At 36.0% G+C, this 23,446-nt stretch overlaps 3 protein-coding genes across 5 annotated transcripts in view; 2 read left to right on the forward strand and 1 right to left on the reverse strand.

The window, feature by feature from the left end:
• Positions 1 to 44, reverse strand: part of LOC144432728 (carbohydrate sulfotransferase 14-like) — a 13,661-nt gene extending 13,617 nt beyond the window's left edge. The window contains exon 1 of the mRNA XM_078120997.1: positions 1 to 44. This exon is cut by the window's left edge and continues 751 nt beyond it. The gene's annotated coding sequence lies outside the window, so the exon portion shown is untranslated.
• An 8,707-nt stretch (positions 45 to 8,751) lies between these two features.
• LOC144432847 (lanC-like protein 3) lies at positions 8,752 to 13,243 on the forward strand. The gene is made up of 5 exons (XM_078121142.1): positions 8,752 to 9,298; positions 9,765 to 9,891; positions 10,940 to 11,063; positions 11,580 to 11,795; positions 12,665 to 13,243. Exons 1-5 carry the CDS (start codon positions 8,895 to 8,897, stop codon positions 13,027 to 13,029), a joined length of 1,236 nt encoding a protein of 411 aa, XP_077977268.1. The 5' UTR covers positions 8,752 to 8,894; the 3' UTR covers positions 13,030 to 13,243.
• A 4,311-nt stretch (positions 13,244 to 17,554) lies between these two features.
• LOC144432916 (low density lipoprotein receptor adapter protein 1-like) overlaps positions 17,555 to 23,446 on the forward strand; it is a 40,596-nt gene continuing 34,704 nt past the window's right edge. For all 3 annotated transcript variants that reach the window (XM_078121220.1, XM_078121219.1, XM_078121221.1), the window contains exon 1: positions 17,555 to 17,732. In XM_078121220.1, the coding sequence (XP_077977346.1) occupies positions 17,693 to 17,732 (40 nt within the window). In that variant the 5' untranslated portion in view covers positions 17,555 to 17,692. The remainder of the gene's footprint in view (positions 17,733 to 23,446) is intronic.

Raw genomic sequence — 23,446 nt, forward strand, 5'->3', positions numbered from 1 at the left:
GGTATGCGCATATGCATTGCTCGTTAAACGGCTTTTGCACAGAAACACTGCTAGCTGGGTAGGTCAAGAGGTTCGATGTCGACAAAAAAATGTATGGGGCCTTGTATCGGGGGGAAAGTAAGTTGTAATGTGATAGGCAGAAACTATTCCCTAGCACGGCGACTGTTACTTTTATCATGTGGGAACTACATACACAACATCTAGATACATAAACACAGCATCTGTTTTCAATACAGCTTTAAAAAAACTACCTCGTCAGACAATATGGACGAAAATTCAAAAGTGCGAGTTTTGTTATTTAACCTCTCTCCTGTACAGTTGCTCTTGAAGCACTACCACTATTGTATTGTATTTATGTGGTGACATGGAATTTAGGTGAATGGAATTTAAGATTTCTGAATTTTGCAATAATAAATGCAACATAGTTTACCAGTTAGGTGTTAGCTTTTCACTAAATATTCGTATCACACTGCAGACACTATAAAATATTGAAGCCACGGCGTTGACAGGACGACTTATTGTCTGCAATAATCGTATAAAACTGAATATACTAGAGTTTCCGAGAGTGACTCACCATTCCAACAAAAACTTTTTGATACTGACGACGGAAATCAATCTATTGACAATGTAAATAGACACAAACTATTAAAACTATTGTTGTTGCGTATGGTAGATTCCTCAAGAGGGTGATATCGTTGCCTAGGTTACGGGGATATAATCAGGCCGGTAAATCGCATGGTCAAGATAAAAACTGAATGGGGAGTGAACATGTGGCTGTGGCCAAGTGAGGAAAATATGCCGAGTCGCCACCTTACTGTCAGTGTATTTACATCAATGTCCAGTTGTAGACCTAAAATATGCTGCAATAATATAGTTTTAGTTTGTATCTATATTAGTTTGTCTATAGCTGTGATTACCATAGTGTTATCATTATAGAGTATATTCAAGTTATATACTCAGTCTATCATTTCTACCATTTCTATCATTTTTTGAATGGATAGCACTTATTATTTTATCACATACATTATTATAATATTATTATTATTATTTATGTATACACGTAAGAGCTAAAATCGTAGAAAGATCTTTGAGAATGACAAAAAAAACCAACTTAGAATCTTTTGCCAGTGTCGAACTAGGACTAAAATCAAGGCTATGTGGATTCAAAATTCAAAATCCTCATCGTCTACATTCTAGGCTCGTGTTATTAAAACGTATTTGACCGTACGGTCATTTACCATATCAATCTGCTTTAAAATCCGATGTGGTAAAAGTGGCTAGATATCTTATTTATCTCTATTTCCATCGTGCTGTGTCGTTTGTTTTGTTCCGTGGTATGGCGTTGATCACCCGGATTACAACAAATGTCACAAAGCGATGGAAACAGAGGTAAACAAAGACATCTAGCTGCTTTCACCACATCAGATTTGAATCAGATTGATCTGGTATTAGCATATGTTGTATAGTTGCTCCGTTGACATTACGCCATTTATATTGTTATTTAACGGTGTGCTCATTGGTCAAGAGACAAAATGCTATAAATTGAATTCAATTGCACAGTTTATGTCCTTCCATTGGTGCGCCTGAAAGTGTACAGTAGTTTTTTTTTAAATTACACCTAAAACACACATATTTTTAGTGAGCTATTCTGTGATACAAGGATGGGTTGCATTTGTTAAAAATTCATGCTATGTACATTTATTTATGCCACGCTGTATAAAGAGTCGATAAATGCTTGGTGTCAATTCCTCCACCCTATCCCCACCCAATCCCCCACCCTATCCCTCCACCCTATCCCCCACCCTATCTATCTAGTTAATATAAGTATATATCTTTATATTACATAAATATGGTCGAAGACTACTAGCTAGGTGAGTGATGACACCATTGTAATTAATAGTGGTGGTTAATATAAGTTGTCAATATGCCAGTATATCAATGTAGTATCAGTATCCCCTAGACTCATGGTTTATTCAAGATTTTAAGTCTCAGTTAGATCCTTTGTAGAACCTCCACTTAATCTAGGTTTAAACCATAGACTAGCCATCGAGTCGACATAGGAAGACTTGCTGGTAAAGCCATTTCTGAAAGAAGATAACCTTTTTCGTGTTTTTTTTCGTGTTTTTGATTTTTTTTTGTAACTGTTGCTGTAAATGCACAGGAAGATGAACTCAGTGTTTCGTTGTTTTATTTTCACTTTGTATTACGTCGTTTAGAAAAGGATTTAATGCAATTTTTTTCTCGTAGTGCCGAAGAGAAGGGAAAAAATGCTTCCCAGTATACTAGTTCGTTTGTCTATACGGTGTGTGTAAAGGTTACATTTATTTGTCAGAGAGAGGTGACACTACTGTTGTCGTGATTTCAATATTATTTGTCATTGTGTTCCACTAGTTATTACATCATTTATTATTTTCTATTGTACAATTATTGGAATTGGCTCATATTGTGAAATGATATTCATATTACGTATTCATATTATGATAAACACACGTCACAGACACACACACACACACATACACATAGACAGACACACACACACACACAGACGCATACACGCTAAATAGAGTACTACATATTAAATATAATATCCCTGTAGTTGTGCGACTCTGCACCTATAGCAATGTATAGCTACAATTTGAACATAACGTAACATTTTAGTCTAGCTAACACTATACATTCTTCGACTTACATTGTAATTTCACCACCACCACCACCACCACCACGCACACATACACATAGACACACACATATGTATGTATGTATGTATGTATGTATGTATGTATGTATGTATGTATGTATGTATGTATGTATGTATGTGTATGTGTATGTGTGTGTGTGTGTGTGTGTGTGTGTGTGTGTGTATGTATGTATGTATGTATGTATGTATGTATGCATGTATGTATGTATATGTACATGTCATGGTTCACTATTGTTTTGAATCTATCTGTATCAACTGTTACTGACATTGCTAACAGTTAACCCTATTAAAGTCAAAGTATTTACAGGCCATGTCCTATCACGTACAGTTCTAATCGCACATTGTTTAGCTTTTACCCAACTGCAGTCCGCACTCTTAATGAATCAATTTAAGTTCTCTATTGACGCATCAATTTCGTGTTAGGAATCCTCTACAGAATATTGTTTTTGTAAATTTTTCATTACACGCAAAATCAATGCACATTTCATTATATATGTATCAGTATATATATGACAATAAAACACATATCACATAAATATGTATCTGACTTTTTAATGGCTTTCAAATGTACACATATAATTAAATAATGTAGTTAACTTTACATGTTAAAGTATACAAGTATATGTTAAATAACACACTTATTTGTTAAAAAAGCACACGCATGTCAACATTCGTATGTACATATATTATGCACGTTTGTTAAAGGGACACAAGCCGAATGTGTATGTTTTGGGGCGTAATTTCTACTACATAACTAAAAGGTACTCAAAATATTCTACTTACTGAAGCACATTTGACTATTACTTGCAAATGAGGAGGAAACCAGAGTACCCAAGGAAAATCTACATTGTTCGGTAATCATACTGAACGACACTCTTCTTACTTACAGCAGGTTGGTGAATTAACCAAACCCTGGATGGGTTCGAACCCCAACAAGAGGCAAGTGGCGTAACCGCGACCACCGGTAACCCTCGTTAGGACATTAAAATATGACTATGATCCGATGACGTAAGAATTGTCTGGGAAATCTTTACTGTGAAATCAACTGTTCTAACAATGCCAGACAATTGTAAATTAATGTCATAGTATGTCATAGTTTAGTTTAGTCCTTGCAACATGTTGACGTATTTGCCATTGCCGAGTACCTTTAAAACAAGTATTTAAATTTGTACAATTTGCTATTATTTGTCAAATTGCCTTTTTTTGTCTTCGCCTTCTTCAGTATTGTAAATACTCTTTACTTAGAAAATAACAAGGGATATTTCCTGCTATACTGATGAATTTGATCAGAGTCTAGTCAGGGTCAAGTGTTGTTTGCAGACTTCCCATGTATATCAATTTAATTGATGCGGAAGAGAAGTAGACGTTCTACTCGATCTTTAATGAGTCACTAAGTAACTAATTAAGTCGTCTGTCGGTTTTTTTTTTTCGACTTCATAGTTTACGTATGGTCAGTATTCATTGACCTAAGGATGACCTTTCTTACTTCTGTTTTTCTCATCGTAACATCTCATAATACATATATTGGGTCGTTTGGTTAAAAAATAAAAAGGAATATAAAACGGTAAGTATATCTGTACATTTTGTTTTTACAACACCCTTACAACCGATATTCTGTTGACTGTGAGTATCATGTCTGCCGCCAGGAAGGTCAAATTTGTTGCAAACAAGTCGATTTATATCGATAAAAACCACGACCGTATGAGTTGTCATATTCAAATTCTTAAACCACATGGGGGTGGGGGTGGGGTGGGTGAAGGGACGTATAACAGAATTTCATTATGTTGGCCTGATAATTATTGAAGTATAATGTTTAATATATCTCAAGGTTATCTTTTTAGAAATTAATATCCAATAATTGGCCATATAAATTATGTTGACATCTGGATATTGTCTCCAGTAATTGCACCTGATCGTATTTCGAAGTTGAATTAGTAAACATGGCCAGGCGATATAGCAATGATAACGTCAACGCCATTACACTGGAAGTCAGTTGACTTGATATAAACAATATCTTGTTCGACACAAATCTGACAAGCATTGCCACATTTACTTTACTCCAGAAACCATTATCTTAAATTAAGAGATTGTCACCAAATAATGCATATTACACACATTTTTCTGGCATTAAAAAAAGATAGAAAAAATAAAATACCGAAACTTCCGTTAAACTCACAAATCAACTATTTCATTTGGGACATTTTATTTAAAATTACTTATACTACGGCTAGACCGACTTGGCCAATCAGGGGCCTTGATTTCGGTTGGTTATATGGAGCCATAACCCTGCCGAACTCATTGACTATCTATTACTGAGACTGGAAAATATTTCAGCGTTTTGCAATTAAGGATTCAATGTAACCATGCTCTTCCGTTTTTGTCAAGCCCGCAGACGATACAGTGTAGCAATGTTAGCAAGATTGTTGTCAAGCCACAGGCGATACAATGTAGCAAGAGGTTGCTTGTTTGCTAGGTTGGAGCACCTTCAAGGCAGACGACGACTCGTTTCAACTTAATTGGCCTCCATTGTACGTTTTTCTGAATTTGACTGATTAAACAGCACAATCACCAACCCCGGACCTTTAGTGGATTACTTTCAGTTGCTTCAGTCACTCGTCCTTTTCGTCAATAAACAACGATTTTTGAAGTGACACAATCCCTCAATTTACAGCTAACGTCAAGTCAGTGTACCGTCACCGTGAACATACATACATTTAATAATTCAAAATTTCAAGCCGATTCAGATTTGTAATAGCAGAGAAAGAGTGGATACGGAAACTGATGTGAGCTTAAAAATAATATAATACTTTCCTTCTAAGTTCTAAGCTTTAAGGGCTGTACATGTGATTTACAAGAAACCAATAGCACAGAGACCATAGCGAAATAACGGAAAACATAACTACCTGAATTAGAAAATCACACATGAAAAATGATTTTAAAAAAATCTACCTACCCCACCTAATCTAAAATTGAGCGTAATCGGAACGACACATTTTTTTAGGCCTAAGTGCGACTTGGCATTAGATTATTCGACGTGTCTAGTCAGAATTCGAAGTATTTAGGATATTTTATTATAAAGCAGACTAAACCTCGACAAAATCACAAAGTTACAGATCGACTTTCCCCTCTGACATTGCTCATCACAGAAATGATTAATGTAAGAATGTCGATAAACAGGTACAGCATCCACATGGGAAGTGTTACGTGTCACAGATCTAAATTATCCAACGTTTCAGAAGTACTACGATTGTGACATTTTACTTACCCACTCGAGAATTAGTTAGACAGTGGCATGTTTTACCTGCCCACGTGGCCCCTGACAAATTGCAGTATATAATTACTATTGAAAAAAATAATCGTGAAGGAAATAAGTTGTCAAATTATATTACAAATACAATTATAAAATGATCTAGTTTACATGTGTTTATTCTCCTATAAGTGATTACTATAATAAAACAAGTTAATGGGATATGGGAGCAATCGGTCCTAGAGTAAGCAACTAATTATGGAAACTGTATCGTTGACAATAGAAGCAGATTTATAAGAATAATTCATACAGTTATACACAAAGCACAGTGAAGGAATGTAAAACCCTGAGCGCCTAAATTGACCCACACAATCAATCATCAATAGTATTGAACGGATGATTTTACGGTACAAATGTGTTCTATTATTAACTAGAGACACGATTACCATTTTATGAGAACTGTCAAACACGATATACACCCACCCCTTCCCATGTATGAGTAAGGACATATAACTTATAAGCAAAAAATAACGGCAATAAAATCCCCTAGACCATTTTATATTCACCCCCCCCCCCCCCCAAATATAAATACAAAGGGAGAAAAAATGCCCATGGACTTGTTAATCCGGATGCAATACTTTAAATTTACACAAAACGTGAAAAACTAAACCTTTTCCGTTGATTCATTAAATGTGTTGGAAAAGAGGACTATAGTGATGTGATGACGTCATCATGCACTCAAAAACTGGTGATCAGAAGGAGCCGGCATCTACCTCACCATTGCCACTACACACAGATAGACATATATATCTACCGTGGAAAATTAAGACACTTTGGTCACTTCATACCGATTTAAATAATAACACTAATTTGAGTTTCACTTTCATCTTGTTAGTCATTAACATGCGTTGGCGCCAATGTGAGTATGATGGTAACCATGGTGACAAAGACAACACGCAGATTACTGACATTATTTCTAGTAATCACAAGAGTATGAGTTGATCGACTTTATAACGTTTTAACTTATATTGTTGAACTCCTTGCTAATCAAGAAACAGTATAATTGGTATCCCCATAGTCCTGCTTACATGACGGTGCACGAGTCTGTATTACTGACTTGACTCTAAGGGGGAGGGACAATTGTCAGAATCGAGTCCCGAATTCCTCCGTATGCAAGCAGGACTAGTATCCCCATAACAACCTTGATTGTCTTCATTTCTGTCATTTCAATACATTAACCCTGTCACTCAAAGTTTAATGAATCTTAAACGACCTTTGACCCCAGTACATGTTGTACATTTGATATTAATTGATATAGGTATATTTCTAGCATGATTGCTCGCCTTAGATGTGATATTATGAAATACCCTAGTTAGTAAGAACGTCGTCTCCTACTGAGTGACTTCATACAGGTGTATGTGACTTGAATAGTTAAAATGTCTGATTGCAAAGTCTGATGTAGTATTAGTCGCTGTTGAGGACCGAGAGAGAGAGAGGGAGAGAGAGAGAGAGGAGAGAGAGAGAGAGAGAGAGAGAGAGAGAGAGAGAGAGAGAGAGAGAGAGAGAGAGAGAGAGAGAGAGAGAGAGAGAGAGAGACAGACAGACAGACAGACAGACAGACAGAGAGAGAGACAGACAGAGAGAGACAGACAGACAGACAGACAGACAGACAGGCAGACAGACAGACAGACAGACAGACAGACACAGAGAGACAGGGACAGACAGGCAGGCAGACAGACAGACTGACTGACTGACTGACTGACTGACTGACTGACAGGCAGACAGAGATAGAGACAGATACAGAGACAGGAATGTTATTTTGTCAATCAATTTAATTTTTGTCGATCAATACTATTTCTAGTGCTAGCTATGTGATAATCTGTAGCGACAAAGCAGCGCCATCTGATGTCGACAATGTAAACCTTGTCATAGTATTATGGAAAGAAATCTAGATATATACAAATGTTATTAGTATTATAAGAAAAGGGCATGGCAAAATTAAATTTTGGGAGCTGAATTTTGCTCTGTCTGTCTGTCTGTCTGTCTGTCTCCCTCCCCCCCTCTCTCTCTCTCTCTCTCTCTCTCTCTCTCTCTCTCTCTCTCTCTCTCTCTCTCTCTCTCTCTCTCTCTTCTCTCTCTCTCTCTCTCTCTCTCTCTCTCTCTCTCTCTCTCTCTCTCTCTCTCTCTCTCTGGAGACTTTTTCGAACATTCAAACCTCAGGTACAGTCGTTCAGTTTGCAAAATTGTACACTTAATTTACCTATCATACATTTAATTATGAGGCAGTCAATAGCCAAGCAAATGTGTGTGTCAAGCGAGCAAGGCGGGTACTTAATCATGATGTAGTACGTAGCTGCTAGATAATTACCTTTGTGGATTACAAAATACCATGAAGTAGCGATCAAAATATAAAAGAACGGTTTATTCGTTAACCTATCATTTCTAGCCTTCAGGTTTAATTTTTTCATGTATCTTTTGGTGTTTGGCAAGTTGGTATTCTTTTGTTGTTTAGTTGTTATGGGCACTGTACTTGGTATGTTCTATATATCTAGTTGCTAGAAATACAGATTAAAACACACGATTTAAAGATAAAGGTACATAGAATATCAACATACAAGATCGCACATGAGCGTTTATAGGTACTGATGTAAATTAAGTAAGAGGAACACTCATTTCTCACCAACCAACAGACTCCCGATAACGTCATAATATCACAACCCTGAAGTAAAATTAAACACAAAGCGAGAGGTGGCGCCCTTCATATTATCTGATCAATGAGACTGTGGTTTTGGTAGGAATGATGGCAACTATTTTCACGGGACTTCTGTTCACAGGGAGTTGCACCCCCTAGCACACGCCATCTTTATTCTCAACGTGTGTTGTGAAGTGAACGATGGAAGCACGTTGGCAGTCTGTCAGGATCATGGCAATACGGCATCTGTGAAAAAAATGCGATATTTCGTGAACAACTTGAAAGACTTTGTTCCAGGCACTGCTGTCAACGTTCCTAAAGATGTGATCACGGAACGGACCAATGCTGTAGCACAGCACATTCTTCACGAGTGTCCAGCCAGTTTGGAGAACTGCAATGGAGGATTGTATGTCGGCCCTGCTGGTATTTCGTATGTGTTTTACCACTTAGCACAGTCTGGTAATTTTCCACATAAGAAATCTGAATATTTAGCACGTGCACAGGAATATTTTGAAGCTCATAGATCATATTTAAAGAAAGGACGTGTACCTCAATCTCAACAACCAGGCTTTCTACTCGGAAATGGAGGTGTGTACGTCGCTGGAGCTATGATATACAAAGCTTTAGGAGATGAGCAGAAGGCAACTGAGTATCTAAAAATGTAAGTCAGTAATTTTATCTTAGCGTCCCTTGCATACTCATCTTCGATCACAAATAAAAATAGTACGAGACCCAACTGGATTGTTGTTGGCTGGACAGCGCCCTCTGTGCTGTAATAAAAATGTTCTTTCGTATTTTCAAACCAGCGTACACGCATCATCTCAACATGTGATATAACTGATCATACATGTATGCGTTACTTTTGTATTATAATAATATAGGAAATAAAGAAAATAATATGTCGCTGTTAATTAGTGTAAAAATCAAAGTAAACATGACGATATTCAGAATAGCAGGTTGATGTGGAATAATCTGATTTAGTCATAATGTATTTTGTCCTTGTATCTCGATATCTGACTGAGTTGATGCATAATTCAGGAAATACTCAAGTTATTTTTTAAGTCTACTGTTATAAATATGTTTATTCAAAATATGAATCACATTTTTATTATTATGTCATTTTGTAGGTACAGTGATCTTGCTGGTATCTGTGTACCCGTTCATTTTCTACAATGTGGTTCAGATGAGTTATTTGTAGGACGTGCAGGATACCTATGTGGCGTTATGTGTCTGTCTAAGGTTCTTGGTGTGCAGGTAGGTTGGAATATGACATGATGTCATGTCATTACACAAATTCATATTATAAGCACCACTTTATTACATTGGTAAAGTGGCAATATGGATGAGAATTTTGTGATTATTTTTCTGTATTTTTTAATTGGTAAAACATCTTTACTATATTTTTTCAACTATGTGAACAACAACATATGCCAGGGAAGTCCTTGTTTGTAACTCAATAAATTGTAACTAAAAAAATTCAAACATTTAAATTTGTTATTGTACATACAATAACAGCATTTTGACATTTTATTAAAGCTTTTTTTTGCAATTCATTGAATTACAAACATGGATTTTGTCGATGCTGTTCCACAATTTTTTTCAGGTAAAAAAATGGTTAAGTTGTTTTAACCCCTTTGTCACTTTTAATGGTAATAATAATAATGTTGGTTCTTATATAGCACTTTCCCACTCTGTGCTCAAAGCGCTTTACAATTATTACCCCTGGTCCAGATCTATAGCGGCACAACGGCCCTTTATACTTCCTCAATCCATTGCAGCCTTTTTTTTATAAGCACACAGGAATAAAGCATTCACATTGCAACCTCTATCCTACCAGGTGCCCAATTATACAGCTGGGTTGACCGAGGCACAGTCGTGGTTCAAATCTTGCCCAAGGACTTTAGCCACTCAGAAATAAACAGCAGCGATGGGGCTCGAACCTGCAACCTGCAGATTCCAAGCCAGCCACTCTGAACTATTCACCCATCATGACCACATTACGGCCAAGACTTGTTATGAACATTAGGATTATAGGTCCTGTTTGATTAAAGTTCAATTTTAGATGTGAAAATTTTAGGTGTAGTTACTGAAAAAAGATAGTCTAGAACAAAAAAAAAAGCAGATGTAATCCTAATGGCTTCACTGTTAAAGATAATATATGAAAACCTGGGATTGAATCCTTGGCCTTTAAGTCTCTCCCAGAAATTTTTGTCAATTTGTTAAGAGAAGATTTACAATGACATGGTATCTTTAATCATTCAGTTACAACTTTTGTTATTCTTTGCATTTCCATGGTAACCAGGCTGTGAGTACAGAGACAATACATCAGTTATGTAGCAGTATGGTTACATCAGGAAGGGAATACTCACGACGACATAGATCACCTGCACCGTTAATGTATGCGTATTATGACACTCAGTACCTGGGTAAGGCATAGTGCTGTTACCATACATTCAGATTAGTTAAAGGGGGCACAAACTGAGTTTATAAAACTTTTACTTGACTGAAAATACTTACATAAAACCTTGATTAAACTCTGTAGTATAATGTTAATTTTGACACATATATCTATTACACTAAAATTGATTTTTGTCATTCGTAGAGCTGTTGGTTGCATAGTAGTTATTTCCTCAATAGTTTTTTATATGTGTAATAAATTATGTCATTGAATTGTTATGTTATATCTTAATATCAGGTTTTAGTCCTGCCAATTGCAAGTGATGTTTAAGTTTGCTTCCATAAGTGGAATTTCGCCATCATCGCAAACCCCAGCCTGTTTTACGGCAACTTTCTTAACGAGCCTCCCACAGGTTATTTTAGAAATAATAACTCTGGCTTGTGAGAAGGAATTTCACAAGTACCATTTGAAAATGCAACAACAATCTGATTTATGTATTATCCACATTCAATCATTGCTAATCAGCCTGTTTTGATTATTTCAGGTGCTGCCCATGGTCTATCTGCTATTTTACAAATTCTATTGTCTTTTCCTGAGTTTTTCAAATCACACCCAGCAGTGGAAAAAGACATCAAGGAATCTGTGGATTATTTCTTGTCCATAGAAACTCCTGAAGGAAACTATGCCCCAGCAGTGGATGAGACAAAACATCGTAGACCTGCAGAACATGAACTGATTCACTGGTGTCATGGAGCAGCAGGTATATATAAAATACACACACACACACACACACACACGCACACACATACACACACACACACACACACACACACACACACACACACACACACACACACACACACACACACACACATACACACACAAATGTGTATGGACTAAATCATGCAAAAGAATTATATAGGAGTAATGTATACATGTGTGTCTGTGTGCATGTGTGTCTGTGTGTGTATGTATGTGTGCGTGTGTATCTGTCTGTCTGTCTGTCTGTCTGTCTGTATGTCTGTCTGTGTCTGTCTGACTGTCTGTCTGTCTGTCTGTCTGTCTGTCTGTCTGTCTTAGTCTGTATTCATGTATGTATCTTTTTGAGTATATGATCCAATGTTTTTGCTAAGGATGGTAAGAAGGTAAAATCTATCCTAGTTTCCCAGGCGTTTGTCAATGGTTTCTTAAAACAAAGTTTGGAAATCTGTGCAAATGTTAAAATATTCACCCCACCCACCCACATACTTTCTGTTACTGGTTTACCATATGGTACAAGGTATAGAAATGTATGCAAGTTTGAAAGTGATTCCCAAATTTTCGCCACATATTTTATGGGAAAGAAATATTAGAAAGACAAGACCTTGGTGATGATACTGTGTATGAAAGTTTGAATTTCCTGCATTTGCATAGATTACCCACAATTCACCTGTATATACCCTTGTTGTGTTTAATGTTATTTTTCATAACAATTTATATCATAACAAGAAAAGTTCTTTTTGAAATTATAATTTTGACAAAACTTGTTCACAGTGGAAGAAGTGTCAACACAGTCTGCTTTCGGATGATTGATTCAAATTCCTGTTATTTAACCTTTAACCTTTGACCTTTGTGTGATTATTTTAACAGGTGTGGTGTATCTCCTTGCCAAAGCCTATCTAACATGGAAGGAGGATAAATATCTACAAGCATGTCTCCGATGTGGAGAATTAACCTGGAAGAAAGGATTATTACGGAAAGGTCCCGGAATATGCCATGGAGTTGCCGGCAGTGGATATGTTTTCCTGCTGTTATACAGACTGACTGGTGATCCTAAACATCTCCATAGAGCAGTGCAATTTGCTGACTTTTTGTTTTGTGAGGAGTTTCAGAAGGGCGCACGTCGACCAGACTGTCCATACAGCCTACATGAAGGATTGGCTGGAACGCTGTGTTTTCTTAATGATGTCTTGCAGCCTGAGAGGGCAGCTTTCCCCCTCTTTGATGTCTTCTAAGAAACTAAGTGAAATCAATCAAAGTAGTCAATATTGCATCACATGTCATTTTAGTAAACAATAGATTACTCTGTAAGATATGGCACGCCGTGCCATGACCATCTGTCAGTGAAAGGGGTTGGCCGATGCATGAGGGCACCCAGTCATCACAGTGTACTTTATAGACTAACAATAGATACAACAGTTACGTGAAATTTTCGACAGTGTACTTCAGTCTTTGGGGGGGTGAGGTTGGTGGGTGGGGGTTGTGCATTTTGCATTGTTTTGTCTTAAAAGTGGTTCATCCTAAAGATTGATATTGTCTTGTGTATCATATCATTTAAGTTAACTGTATCAATGGTTTGAATCTTGTCTGAAAATGGGAAAACGATAAATAAATATTAATTATTATAATTCATTAATAATTTAATTTTAATGCATTTTGAAAAATATACACAAACAAGTTTTCATCTCTCTGAACACGTGTCTTGTTTTTGTAAGTTAAGATAAGGTAGCAAATAAAACAAAACAAGTATTCATATAGTCTAGCAAAGTCCATGACAAGACAAAATCACTAGAAGAGTGTTCCCAGTTAGTCTTATTCATGACAAGACACCAATCTATAAAAGTGTTCACATAGTTTATCTAACTAATCCATGACAAGAAAGCATTCTATAAAAGTGTTGTCATATATAGTTTCGATAAGTCCATGATGACAAGAAGAAAGGTGTATAGGAGAGTTCCCCTATAGTTTAAGCAAATACAAATGTACTGATGTGAATGGGTTTTAGCTGATCAAAGTCACATACATGTTCCCTCTTCAGGCAGCCATTTGACTTTGAACATAGAGGGCGCTATGCATATGATTAGTTTTGGCCTTTGTTAGGCAAACCTAGTGTTCCATTATAGAGTGAACACTTTGTGATACAAGAAGGTGTGTTTGAAATGATATTTTCATCAAAGTGTTTGTAGAAGTAGGGGATCAAGTCATGAACAGTGTCCTGTCGCAAAGCCTAGATTTATTCTATATCCAGTTTGTGCAAATGAAAACAATTGAACGTCATTGGAGATGGAACAGTCCAGGACTCGGTTGCAGGACAATGATTGATCATTGATCAGACAATGTACTTTAAAACACATTACAAGTTTGTAGTTAATACTTTAGAGAAAGTTTCAATATCTTCTTTGATCTGAGAAGGCTTATAAAAGTTTGAAGTCAATTTTCATGATTCTGTATTTGCCGGTTGTTATGGGCACTGTTAATATTAAAGTTTCAACTACGGTTTTGCTAAGCATGCCAACCAGTGCAGTGTTGCAGTGTTAAATCATACATCAGTGTGTTCTCATTTCTCACCAGTTGTGATTGTGTGTTGATGTTAGTAATTAGAAGCTATGAACTGTCACTAAAGTGCTGTTTAAATGATGTGCTGGCCCTGTAGAAATTTGTAAGGAGTTACCTGCAGTATAGAATACTATGTTCAGTCAGGTACTGTCAGTTCAAGTCCAAACTTGATTATTCTATTCTACCTGTCAATGATAGATGAAGGTTTCTGTATCACTAACTAGGTGTGTGCATGCATGCATGTGTGTGTGTGTGTGTGTGTGTGTGTGTGCATGCATGTGTACATGTGTGCATGTGTGTGTATGCGTATGTACATATGTATGTATGTGCGTGCGTGCGTGTATGCGTGCATGCATGCATGCATGCATGTATGTATGTATGTATGTATGTATGTATGTATGTATGTATGTATGTATGTATGTATGTATGTACAATGTATGTATGTATGAATGTATGTAACTTTAATAACCCTGAAAAGATATGTCTAACGTTAAAAATGTCAAAAAACTTGACATGTAATATTTAGAACTTTATTATCTTGTATCAAACACTTACAAATGACATAAAAAGTGACCTAAACCTCTTTGCCTGTCATGTCTCCAGTGTTTGTGTATTACTGTCTATACTGTACAAATTACACACTATATCAGAGCATACAACTGTTATTCCATATATTATGTGCACTATACCATACTCAAGCCAAGTTATTGTCTTTGAAGAGAAATATGGATTATATACCCTGGTCGTCCTACATCATGACAACTTGTACATCACTGGTTTTGCAGTGCTCGAAATATATGAATCATAAGCGACCCCTCTTTCACAAATTATGCTTGAGAATATATTATATTATACCCCCAACATTTGTCTTCATTCAGCTGGAAAATCCTGGTGACCTACGGGTTTGTCACTATTCATCTAGCAACTCATAGTGACAAGACCACTTAGGTGACTCATATATTTTCATCAGCTGAATGAAGAAAACTGTTGGGGCATAATATCTAATTATCTAACTTGCATCCATTCCATAGAATGAACGTGTTGGTTTTCTTTATGTGTGGTAAAATTAGCAAACCAAAATGGCAATTGTATAAAACCTATTTCAATAGTAATCCAATTTCGTTTTCAAAAACAATCCGTTTTGAAATATATATAAAGGCAATTGTCATCTGTGTACCGATTGACATTAAAAATGTAAATGGTGAGAATATATCCACAATTTAATTACAGTAACTATTATTATACAAGTGAATTTTGGATGACTTTATGTACTAGATATTCTTCAAGGTAAAAAAAAAACCCTGTCTTTTTTGTCTTTCAATATTCCAAGTTAGAAAAAAATTGTTGACTGTACTCGTTTAATATGTATGGATAAAATTTGAAATGAATTTTAATTGATTGCTGTATTAGGCTTATAATCAAAATCATCGATAAACAAATCTAACCCCCCCCCCCCCCCCGCGCTCAACAACCCTTTCGCAAAAATAAGCCTTGTTTTTCCACAAAAAATAAATGTGCACGTAATGATTTCATCCTGTTTTGATAAACATGTTATTTTTCTAGGGAAACTTGCCACGGTAAACGCGATTAACGTCATTTCCTGTTGGCACCTTGTTAATCTTTGCTGCGAGCGCAGACATATCCTAAACGCTGAAAGTCGCCGGGCAACGAGTCGTCACGGTGGTTACCATGGTAATATGCGTCTCCGTCTGAAATTGTTGTTTTCTGTTCCACGTTATTTCCTCCCAGTAAGTGCATCTTTACTTTGTAGAAACACCAATGTAATCAATAGCGGTCACTGACATTTCGTTGATTTGAAAATAAATGGACGTCATAGGTGTATTTACAACTTATACAAGTAATACTTATTTATTCAGGGAAGTACACAATACGGATTAACTTATCAGCACCGCTGATCATGACATTGTTGTTGTTAATAAGCTTACACGTGACGCTAATTTTATAGCGGTACGTATTAGGATAGCTCTTTCTTTACTAGTATACATTGGCTCCGAGTACCGAGAATAGTGTATTGGGCTGGGGGTGGGGTGATTGGGGTACTCCCATAGCACAACTTTGTTCATGTATGTGTTGCTCAAAGGGGTCTTCTTGTTTGGCGTCTGGGCTTTAATTTTGCACTTTGTACAATCTGAAATGGAGTTCATTCCGGAGATAAGCTGCTCTGAGTGTCGAATCACTGACAAGTGGGTGTTTATTATTCATGTGCTGTCTGGAAAGAGTAAATACCGGTAATTTGCTCCGGCCATGGTACGAAAAGGGACAACACGGATTTTCTCTTGATAGCCATACCACCACTCACTTGCTTTAGGTGTATATCCCCCGTGGGAAGAGGCGCACGACACAAATTGGTAGCAAATGATTAATTTTTGAATACAATCCCCAGAACGATGAAAAAATCAACCACAAAACTAACATTAAACAATTGATAAAAAAAACTCACAAACAAAACAATATTAGTAGTACCTTTATTGCAATTTATATGTTCAAATAAGGAAATTCCTTTGTTAGCGGTTAAAAGTGATTGGTACTTTTGTAATTTCTGTCACCTTAACGCCATGCATGACATTCACATCACATGTGAATATTTGTCACAATCTAGTACACGTCGTATGTCCGCGAGGCATGACGACGAATTGGACCTATTTTTGATTATGTCCGGAAATAGAAAGTCACATGTCGCCGGTCTTGCAAACTTTACATGACCTTAACTCAAGGTCGATGAACCGAGGTCATTGGAACGTGGTAAGTATGTCAGTTTGCACTTTATAATTTATGCTTATGCTTTTACTTGCCCATCTGTCTAGGAAAAAAATATTTGTGTTCATGTTTATGAAATTGAAAATGATTACTGAGATGAAAAGCAACGAAAATGTATTAATGTGTGATTGGTTTTACGACAAAAACTACGTGCTACATAGCACTGAACAACTAGTTTTATAACCCGCATCAAATACGTCACATTTCCCGCCATCACTATGTAACGCACCGGCTTTTACAAAAGGCGCGCAAGTAGTGACGTTATCAGCAAATTAACATGATATTTTGAACTGGTGCCAAGAACGTGTCAGTCGAAGTAACCTGAACGACGAATAGGTGTGAGACATCTAGATACGTCAGAGACAACGCCCACAATATTTCCATATTTGGCTAAGCCGCCATTTGGTATCACAGATTGAGGGAGGAACGACTTGCCAGTGACATACTACGCATACCAAAATTTCGAGTCGGCAAATTCTGTCTGAGTTTTCGTGTCGTGTTTTGATATAATTTAAAAGTTTATCAACAAAAAACTATTACGAAATATCTTCATAAAGAGCAAAGATGATGAAAAATCGGTTTGGGAAGAGCGGAAAGCATCAGAGTAAGTAAAAATTAGCATTTGCTTGTGAAAATTGATCGAAGGCACACGATGAATAAGCTATGTTTTGTTTACACCGGTACGCATGCACCGTACCGGTTGTGTTGTGACTGACGAATCGACTCAGTGATTGCGTTCAGGCTTCATTTTTACCTCCATCTTCAAGATTTTTCCTTTCCTCTTTCAAAAATTCAAGTTTCACAGATATATTCCGTTGCTGTGTTCCCCGTTGTGGTTATTTCATTGCGTGTAACGCGATAACCGGGCGACCATGCACGTTCCAGGGATTTGGGCGTAGGAAGTGACACGTTGTTGTCTAGTCTGTACGTTCAATATACCGGCATTTTGTTACAGAGGTCACTCCAATATGTTGCCACCCATTCGTTCATTGAAACCTATCATTGTATTATTTTCTGTTCATAGTTCGCATGATCATAGTTTGTCACAGGCTTTCGAACAAAATTTTCTCCGTTTCACGTAGGAATTACTCCAACATAATCGATTTTCCGCTTTATTTACATTTTGTAAAACGTACCGGCATTTTTACGCATGACAACATATCGCCGGGCACACTCTTAAAAAAAATCGAAGCAGCTTTTCTAAATGGTAAAATATCGTTTTTACTTATTTACAAAATGATTTCATGTAGCAAGTAAGACAGTAGCGGGAAATAAGTTCAACATTCAAAACAAAATTGTTGTGTTGATGAAGGAAAAACGGCCTTAGCTACAAATGCCATCTGACTCGTGACTTGCCGGCACAGTGTCGCTGTCATTGCGTAAACGGAACCATAATGAGCTCGCAGTAAAAAATGGGAATGGTGCCAAAGTTTACACGTTTGAGTTATTTGAAGGTGACAAGACTGCCCCACATCCAATGCAATGTGTACTCTGTACAGGTCAAAGTCATCACTAAGGGTGAATGAAATAGATGTAAATCAACACTTTCATGCTGAAAGTGGTATAGAAATACCTATATTATGCATTCACCTGAATCTCCAGACTCCAGGCCAATGCTCAAATTGATTGGTTTTACATTTGATATTCATGTATGTATTCGTTAGCATTCAGGATACATGTATTACAGTTTGGATTGAATATGAAATATAAACTATCTGTCAATCATAGAGTGAAAACTTTATAAATGCAAGGTAATTTCACATTTATTACGTGATTATCTGTCTGCATAGGCAGACATTCTGGTATGTTGCCTTGGTAACCTCAGTTTAAGATGGGGCATAGGCATGGGATTATTTGATACTGGTATAGCATTCTTAACTTCAAGGTTAGGTTTGGAGACTCCAGACAGCCTTCCTTGTGATTGTCTTTTTTCCCCTTCAAAATGAATTGTATCGGTTTCACACAATCACAGTTGTATTGAATTCATTGTGAAGTGCCATGGTCATATGTACCCTCCTTTGAAATTGTTGTGTACCATCCTTTGTCTGCCAAACTTTATACTAAAATGGAAACATAGCCGGCAACGGTATTTTCTGAAATATCGTATATCCCTAATAACGTCATTATTTTGTATTATGATCATCCTAGACTAACATATTATCATCCTATAATAGAATATTAGTTCACAAGTGACTGTGGATTAAACAGTTTTAGCGCATCACATTACCTAATTTGCATGACTCATGTATTGACTTCATATACATTTTCATATACACTAATTTCAATACTATTTGATTGTGAACTTCGTTTCTACAGTTTGTATTATGAAGTGAAATTTTCCAGTGAAAACTATATCTCTGGAAGGCACCTGGACTCTGTATACTAGCATCTGCCACAGTGTTACATATCAATCAAAATGCTAATTTTAGTCCCAAAAGAGTCATGCTAAAAAAGAAGAAGACATAAACCCTTTGAAGCCAAATTTTGCCTTGTTTGCATGTCTGGTTTGCCAATCATAAAAACCAAACATGTCAATAAAGGTACTGTCATCATCATCGCATTCCTAATATTACATGTAACACAAACTTAAAGTATATTATTAGTAGTACAAGTCGTCATGGCCCAGAGACTGGCTATATTACCTGTACTGAGTGTTGAGCAAAGACATGCTTCAGATTCTAACCCAATGGATAGCCTCTAAGACTACAAACAACGTAGTCCATCAATTTCTGTTCTTGATAATTCATATTCTTTGTATCTTGACAGCCTTGGCAGCCATAATAAAATACCCTATAACCTATAGCCATCTAGGTCTTGGTATTTATGGTTGTGGACATAATGTCTCCTAACTGTCTTAGCACAAAATGAAATATAGCATATTAAGTCAACACAAGGTGGTGTGATTCTTGCACAGTACAATAGCATGATGAAAAACAAACAAGTGGCAATTTTTCACAACTGGTCTTATCCAGATATGCAGTTTGGGTTATTAATGTATTTCTTGTTGTATCCATGGGAACTGATATAAGCATATCAAATGCTCACGAGATTATGTATGCATATACAGGCTGTGTGTACAAAAGAAAAGCAATCAAAACTGTAAAGCCTTGATGCAAATTGTATTTTATGTGTGTTATATAGTGTGATAGTTACTTAAGATATGAAAGGTGGTAACTTAGCATGAATTCCAAACTATTTATAGGAAATGAAATTTCATTATATTGCATTGATTCCATACTGTTTGGTTGTCTCAGAAGTAACTGCATTTACTACATATCCGTTCTAGTACATGTAACTGTGGACCAACTTAGCTTAAAGAAGTAAAGTCAAGCTGTCTGGGGATTTTGAGTATCATTGATCATCTGTTGGGGGGGGGGGGGGGGGGGGGGAGGGCAATAGTCAAATCCCCATATGACTTGATTCTAGACCAGGATAGGTACACATTTGTATTCAAGCTAGGGAGGTTAGGGTTAGGCTAGAGATGCACTGAGACCCCCTATCTTAAACCTAATTTGCTGCAGTACACAGCTCTACATGTTTCACCCAATGCTTTAATTTGTATGTAAACAAGAGAGTTGATACTGAAATATAATGTCTGACAAGGCAGTTCCATACATAGTAGTTAACTTGTGAAGAGCTACTAAGGTAAAGGTAGCCAGAGACTTTTTGACTTTTAATCTAAAGATCCTCTGTAATGTGAAAACCAACGATGGAGAGAGGTCATAAAGCACTGTCGTTATTTTGCAGTGACAAGGAAGAAATAACAGCTCTGGTTTGCAAGAATGTAGAAAACGAGCCCAATGTATAGCGACAGTGCCAACTATATATAAGAGGAGAGGATGATTATAGTTACATGTACACAATGATAAATCTTGCAGTTGAATCATAACTTAAAAGTTAATGAGTGGTCACTGTAGTGTAGATACAATGATACAATGACAAACCAGTGTACATTGTCTGAATTTTGAAATGCACTTAGGTTATATATTAATCAATAGAGTCTATATGATTTAAACGCTTACTAAGGGTAAACATATCCTTCACCTCTCACATTAGTAGTGATATGATGAAATTGTTTGTGAACCCCTGATATCCGTTCTCTAACTAACCCAGAGACTTGTCTTGGTGTTAGTTACCATCTCAGGAAGCTCTCTGAATACCTAACCCAGAGACATGTCTGGCTGTTACTATCTCAAGAAGCTCTCATTTTGGAGAGCTTCTTGAGATAGTATAACCTGGACTGTAGGCTTGTAGTTGATATGGATTATTACCCACAACTCAGTCACAATTGAGTTAGCTGTGGGTAGTAGCCCAAATCAACTCAACGCCTAGACTCAGTCTCACCTAGAGACAGATATATATTAACACCAAGAGATCAAGTGTCTGGGCTATATACCATGCTATAGGCAAAGTAATTGCATTTAATGAGTAATTATACTGAATTTATTTTAATACTTATTTATTTTCCCATCAACGGTACTGTAAGGCAGCCACTTATAAATTAAAGATCAGATTAAATAATTCTATACAGTTTATGAATTATTGTGGAAAAGACACAATAGGGATGAAAGAAGGACTGGACAAAAAGCAATACATTTATAATTCAAAAAAGGATAAATTAATTAAATACTTAAAATACTTGATGGGTAAATTAACATTAGAAATATCAAATACGCTTCCACTTCTATTTACTGTACAGAATTAAATAGTACTGTATTTAAAGTAGTGGCCAAATGCATGAATGGATGAGAATTGGGTATTATCCTATGTGAAAAAAACCAATGTGAAATGAGATATACCAAGTCCTTGTTTGTAAGTTATTGTAACTCAATAAATTGCAAAAAGATACATAGAGTGTAAACAGTTTGTTATTGTACTTATATCGGTAATAGCAAACATTTTAGACATCTAAAAAAAAAAATTCTCCAATATACTGAGTCACAAACAAGGACTTGATATAGCTTATTTCACTTTATTTTTTCAAGTAGAAAAAGAAAATAAAGTTGTTTTATCAATTAGAAAGCCAAAATAAATACCCCAATTCTCATCCATATGGCCATTTTAATTCTCAATACCTTTAATAGCATTTTACCTCATGCTAGAGGGTCAAAATAGAACATGGTTGACTTATTTTCATGCGTTCTTATAGTATTAGTAATGCATGTGAAGCGTGTGGAACGGAAGTTATGTTGTCGACCAAGGGATGGAATGTTCATTATTTTTATGATTCGTCTAGACAGTAATATTTTATTTCAGGTTCTGATAATTAATATTTGACTAAAACCTTACTATTTGTGTGACATCAGCTCAGCTAATGTGATGTATGGCATATCTAGTAATGTTCTGTGTCTGCCAGGGTGACAGGGCAGACAGAAACCATGAATGAGTTTAAAAGTCAGATGAATCAAAAAGAGAGAAAACAGACATTTACGTACTAAAAGACCCCCAAAGTAATCGCAAAATTATCTACATACTCAAAGGTTATAACTTCTTGATTAATTAATATAATTTATTATAATTACAATTTCCAATTTCCAAATTAAACTTTTAATTGTGTCCAAAAGTGGGTAAATTTCCATCATTTTTCCAATATTGCAGTCACCGAGGTACAAAAAAATCTAGAACGAAACAAAGTACATTAAATAGTTCATGAGAGGTCAGCGTTATAAATAAGATTTGTCTGTCTGACAGTATGGTAAAATCACAACAGAAGGATCACAAATATCTAATTTCTATTGAAACCATGTGATGACTGGTATCAGGTGTCTGACTGTATACTAATCCCTCTGTCTACATCACGGATTCCATTTGCACTGTGTAATAAATTTTATCAGAATTATATCTTGTGTTTTAAAATCACTCAAAACACTTCAAATAAATAATTATTTGGTTTTAATTTTATAAAATATTTATTCTCAATTTTTGTTTTAAATCTCTCAGAACACTAATAATAATTTTATTGTAGGAATTATTTATTTACAAACTTTTTTATTTGACATGACATAAAATACTGTTTAATAAGTGTCTGTTGTACATTGTAGAAAATCAAATTTTTTTTTGGACATGACTCAAAATGCTGTCTATTTCAGTTACCATAGGCTGTCTTAGTATTTGGTTTAAATTGTTAGTCAGTAGATAAGTATGAAAAAAGTTGAATCTAAAGTCTTGACCGTATAAGTTACGTTTTTAGCATTAATAATATCACTAATCAATAAAAATATTAAAGATCGAATACCAGTGGGAAAATGATGCACTTTGATATTCAATAGTGGCTCATATTTAATATTTTATAGTGCATGTATGTTAGTTTGTCAGTCT

Source organism: Glandiceps talaboti, chromosome 3 (genome assembly GCF_964340395.1).
Source record: "Glandiceps talaboti chromosome 3, keGlaTala1.1, whole genome shotgun sequence".
NCBI classification, from domain to species: Eukaryota; Metazoa; Hemichordata; class Enteropneusta; family Spengelidae; genus Glandiceps; species Glandiceps talaboti.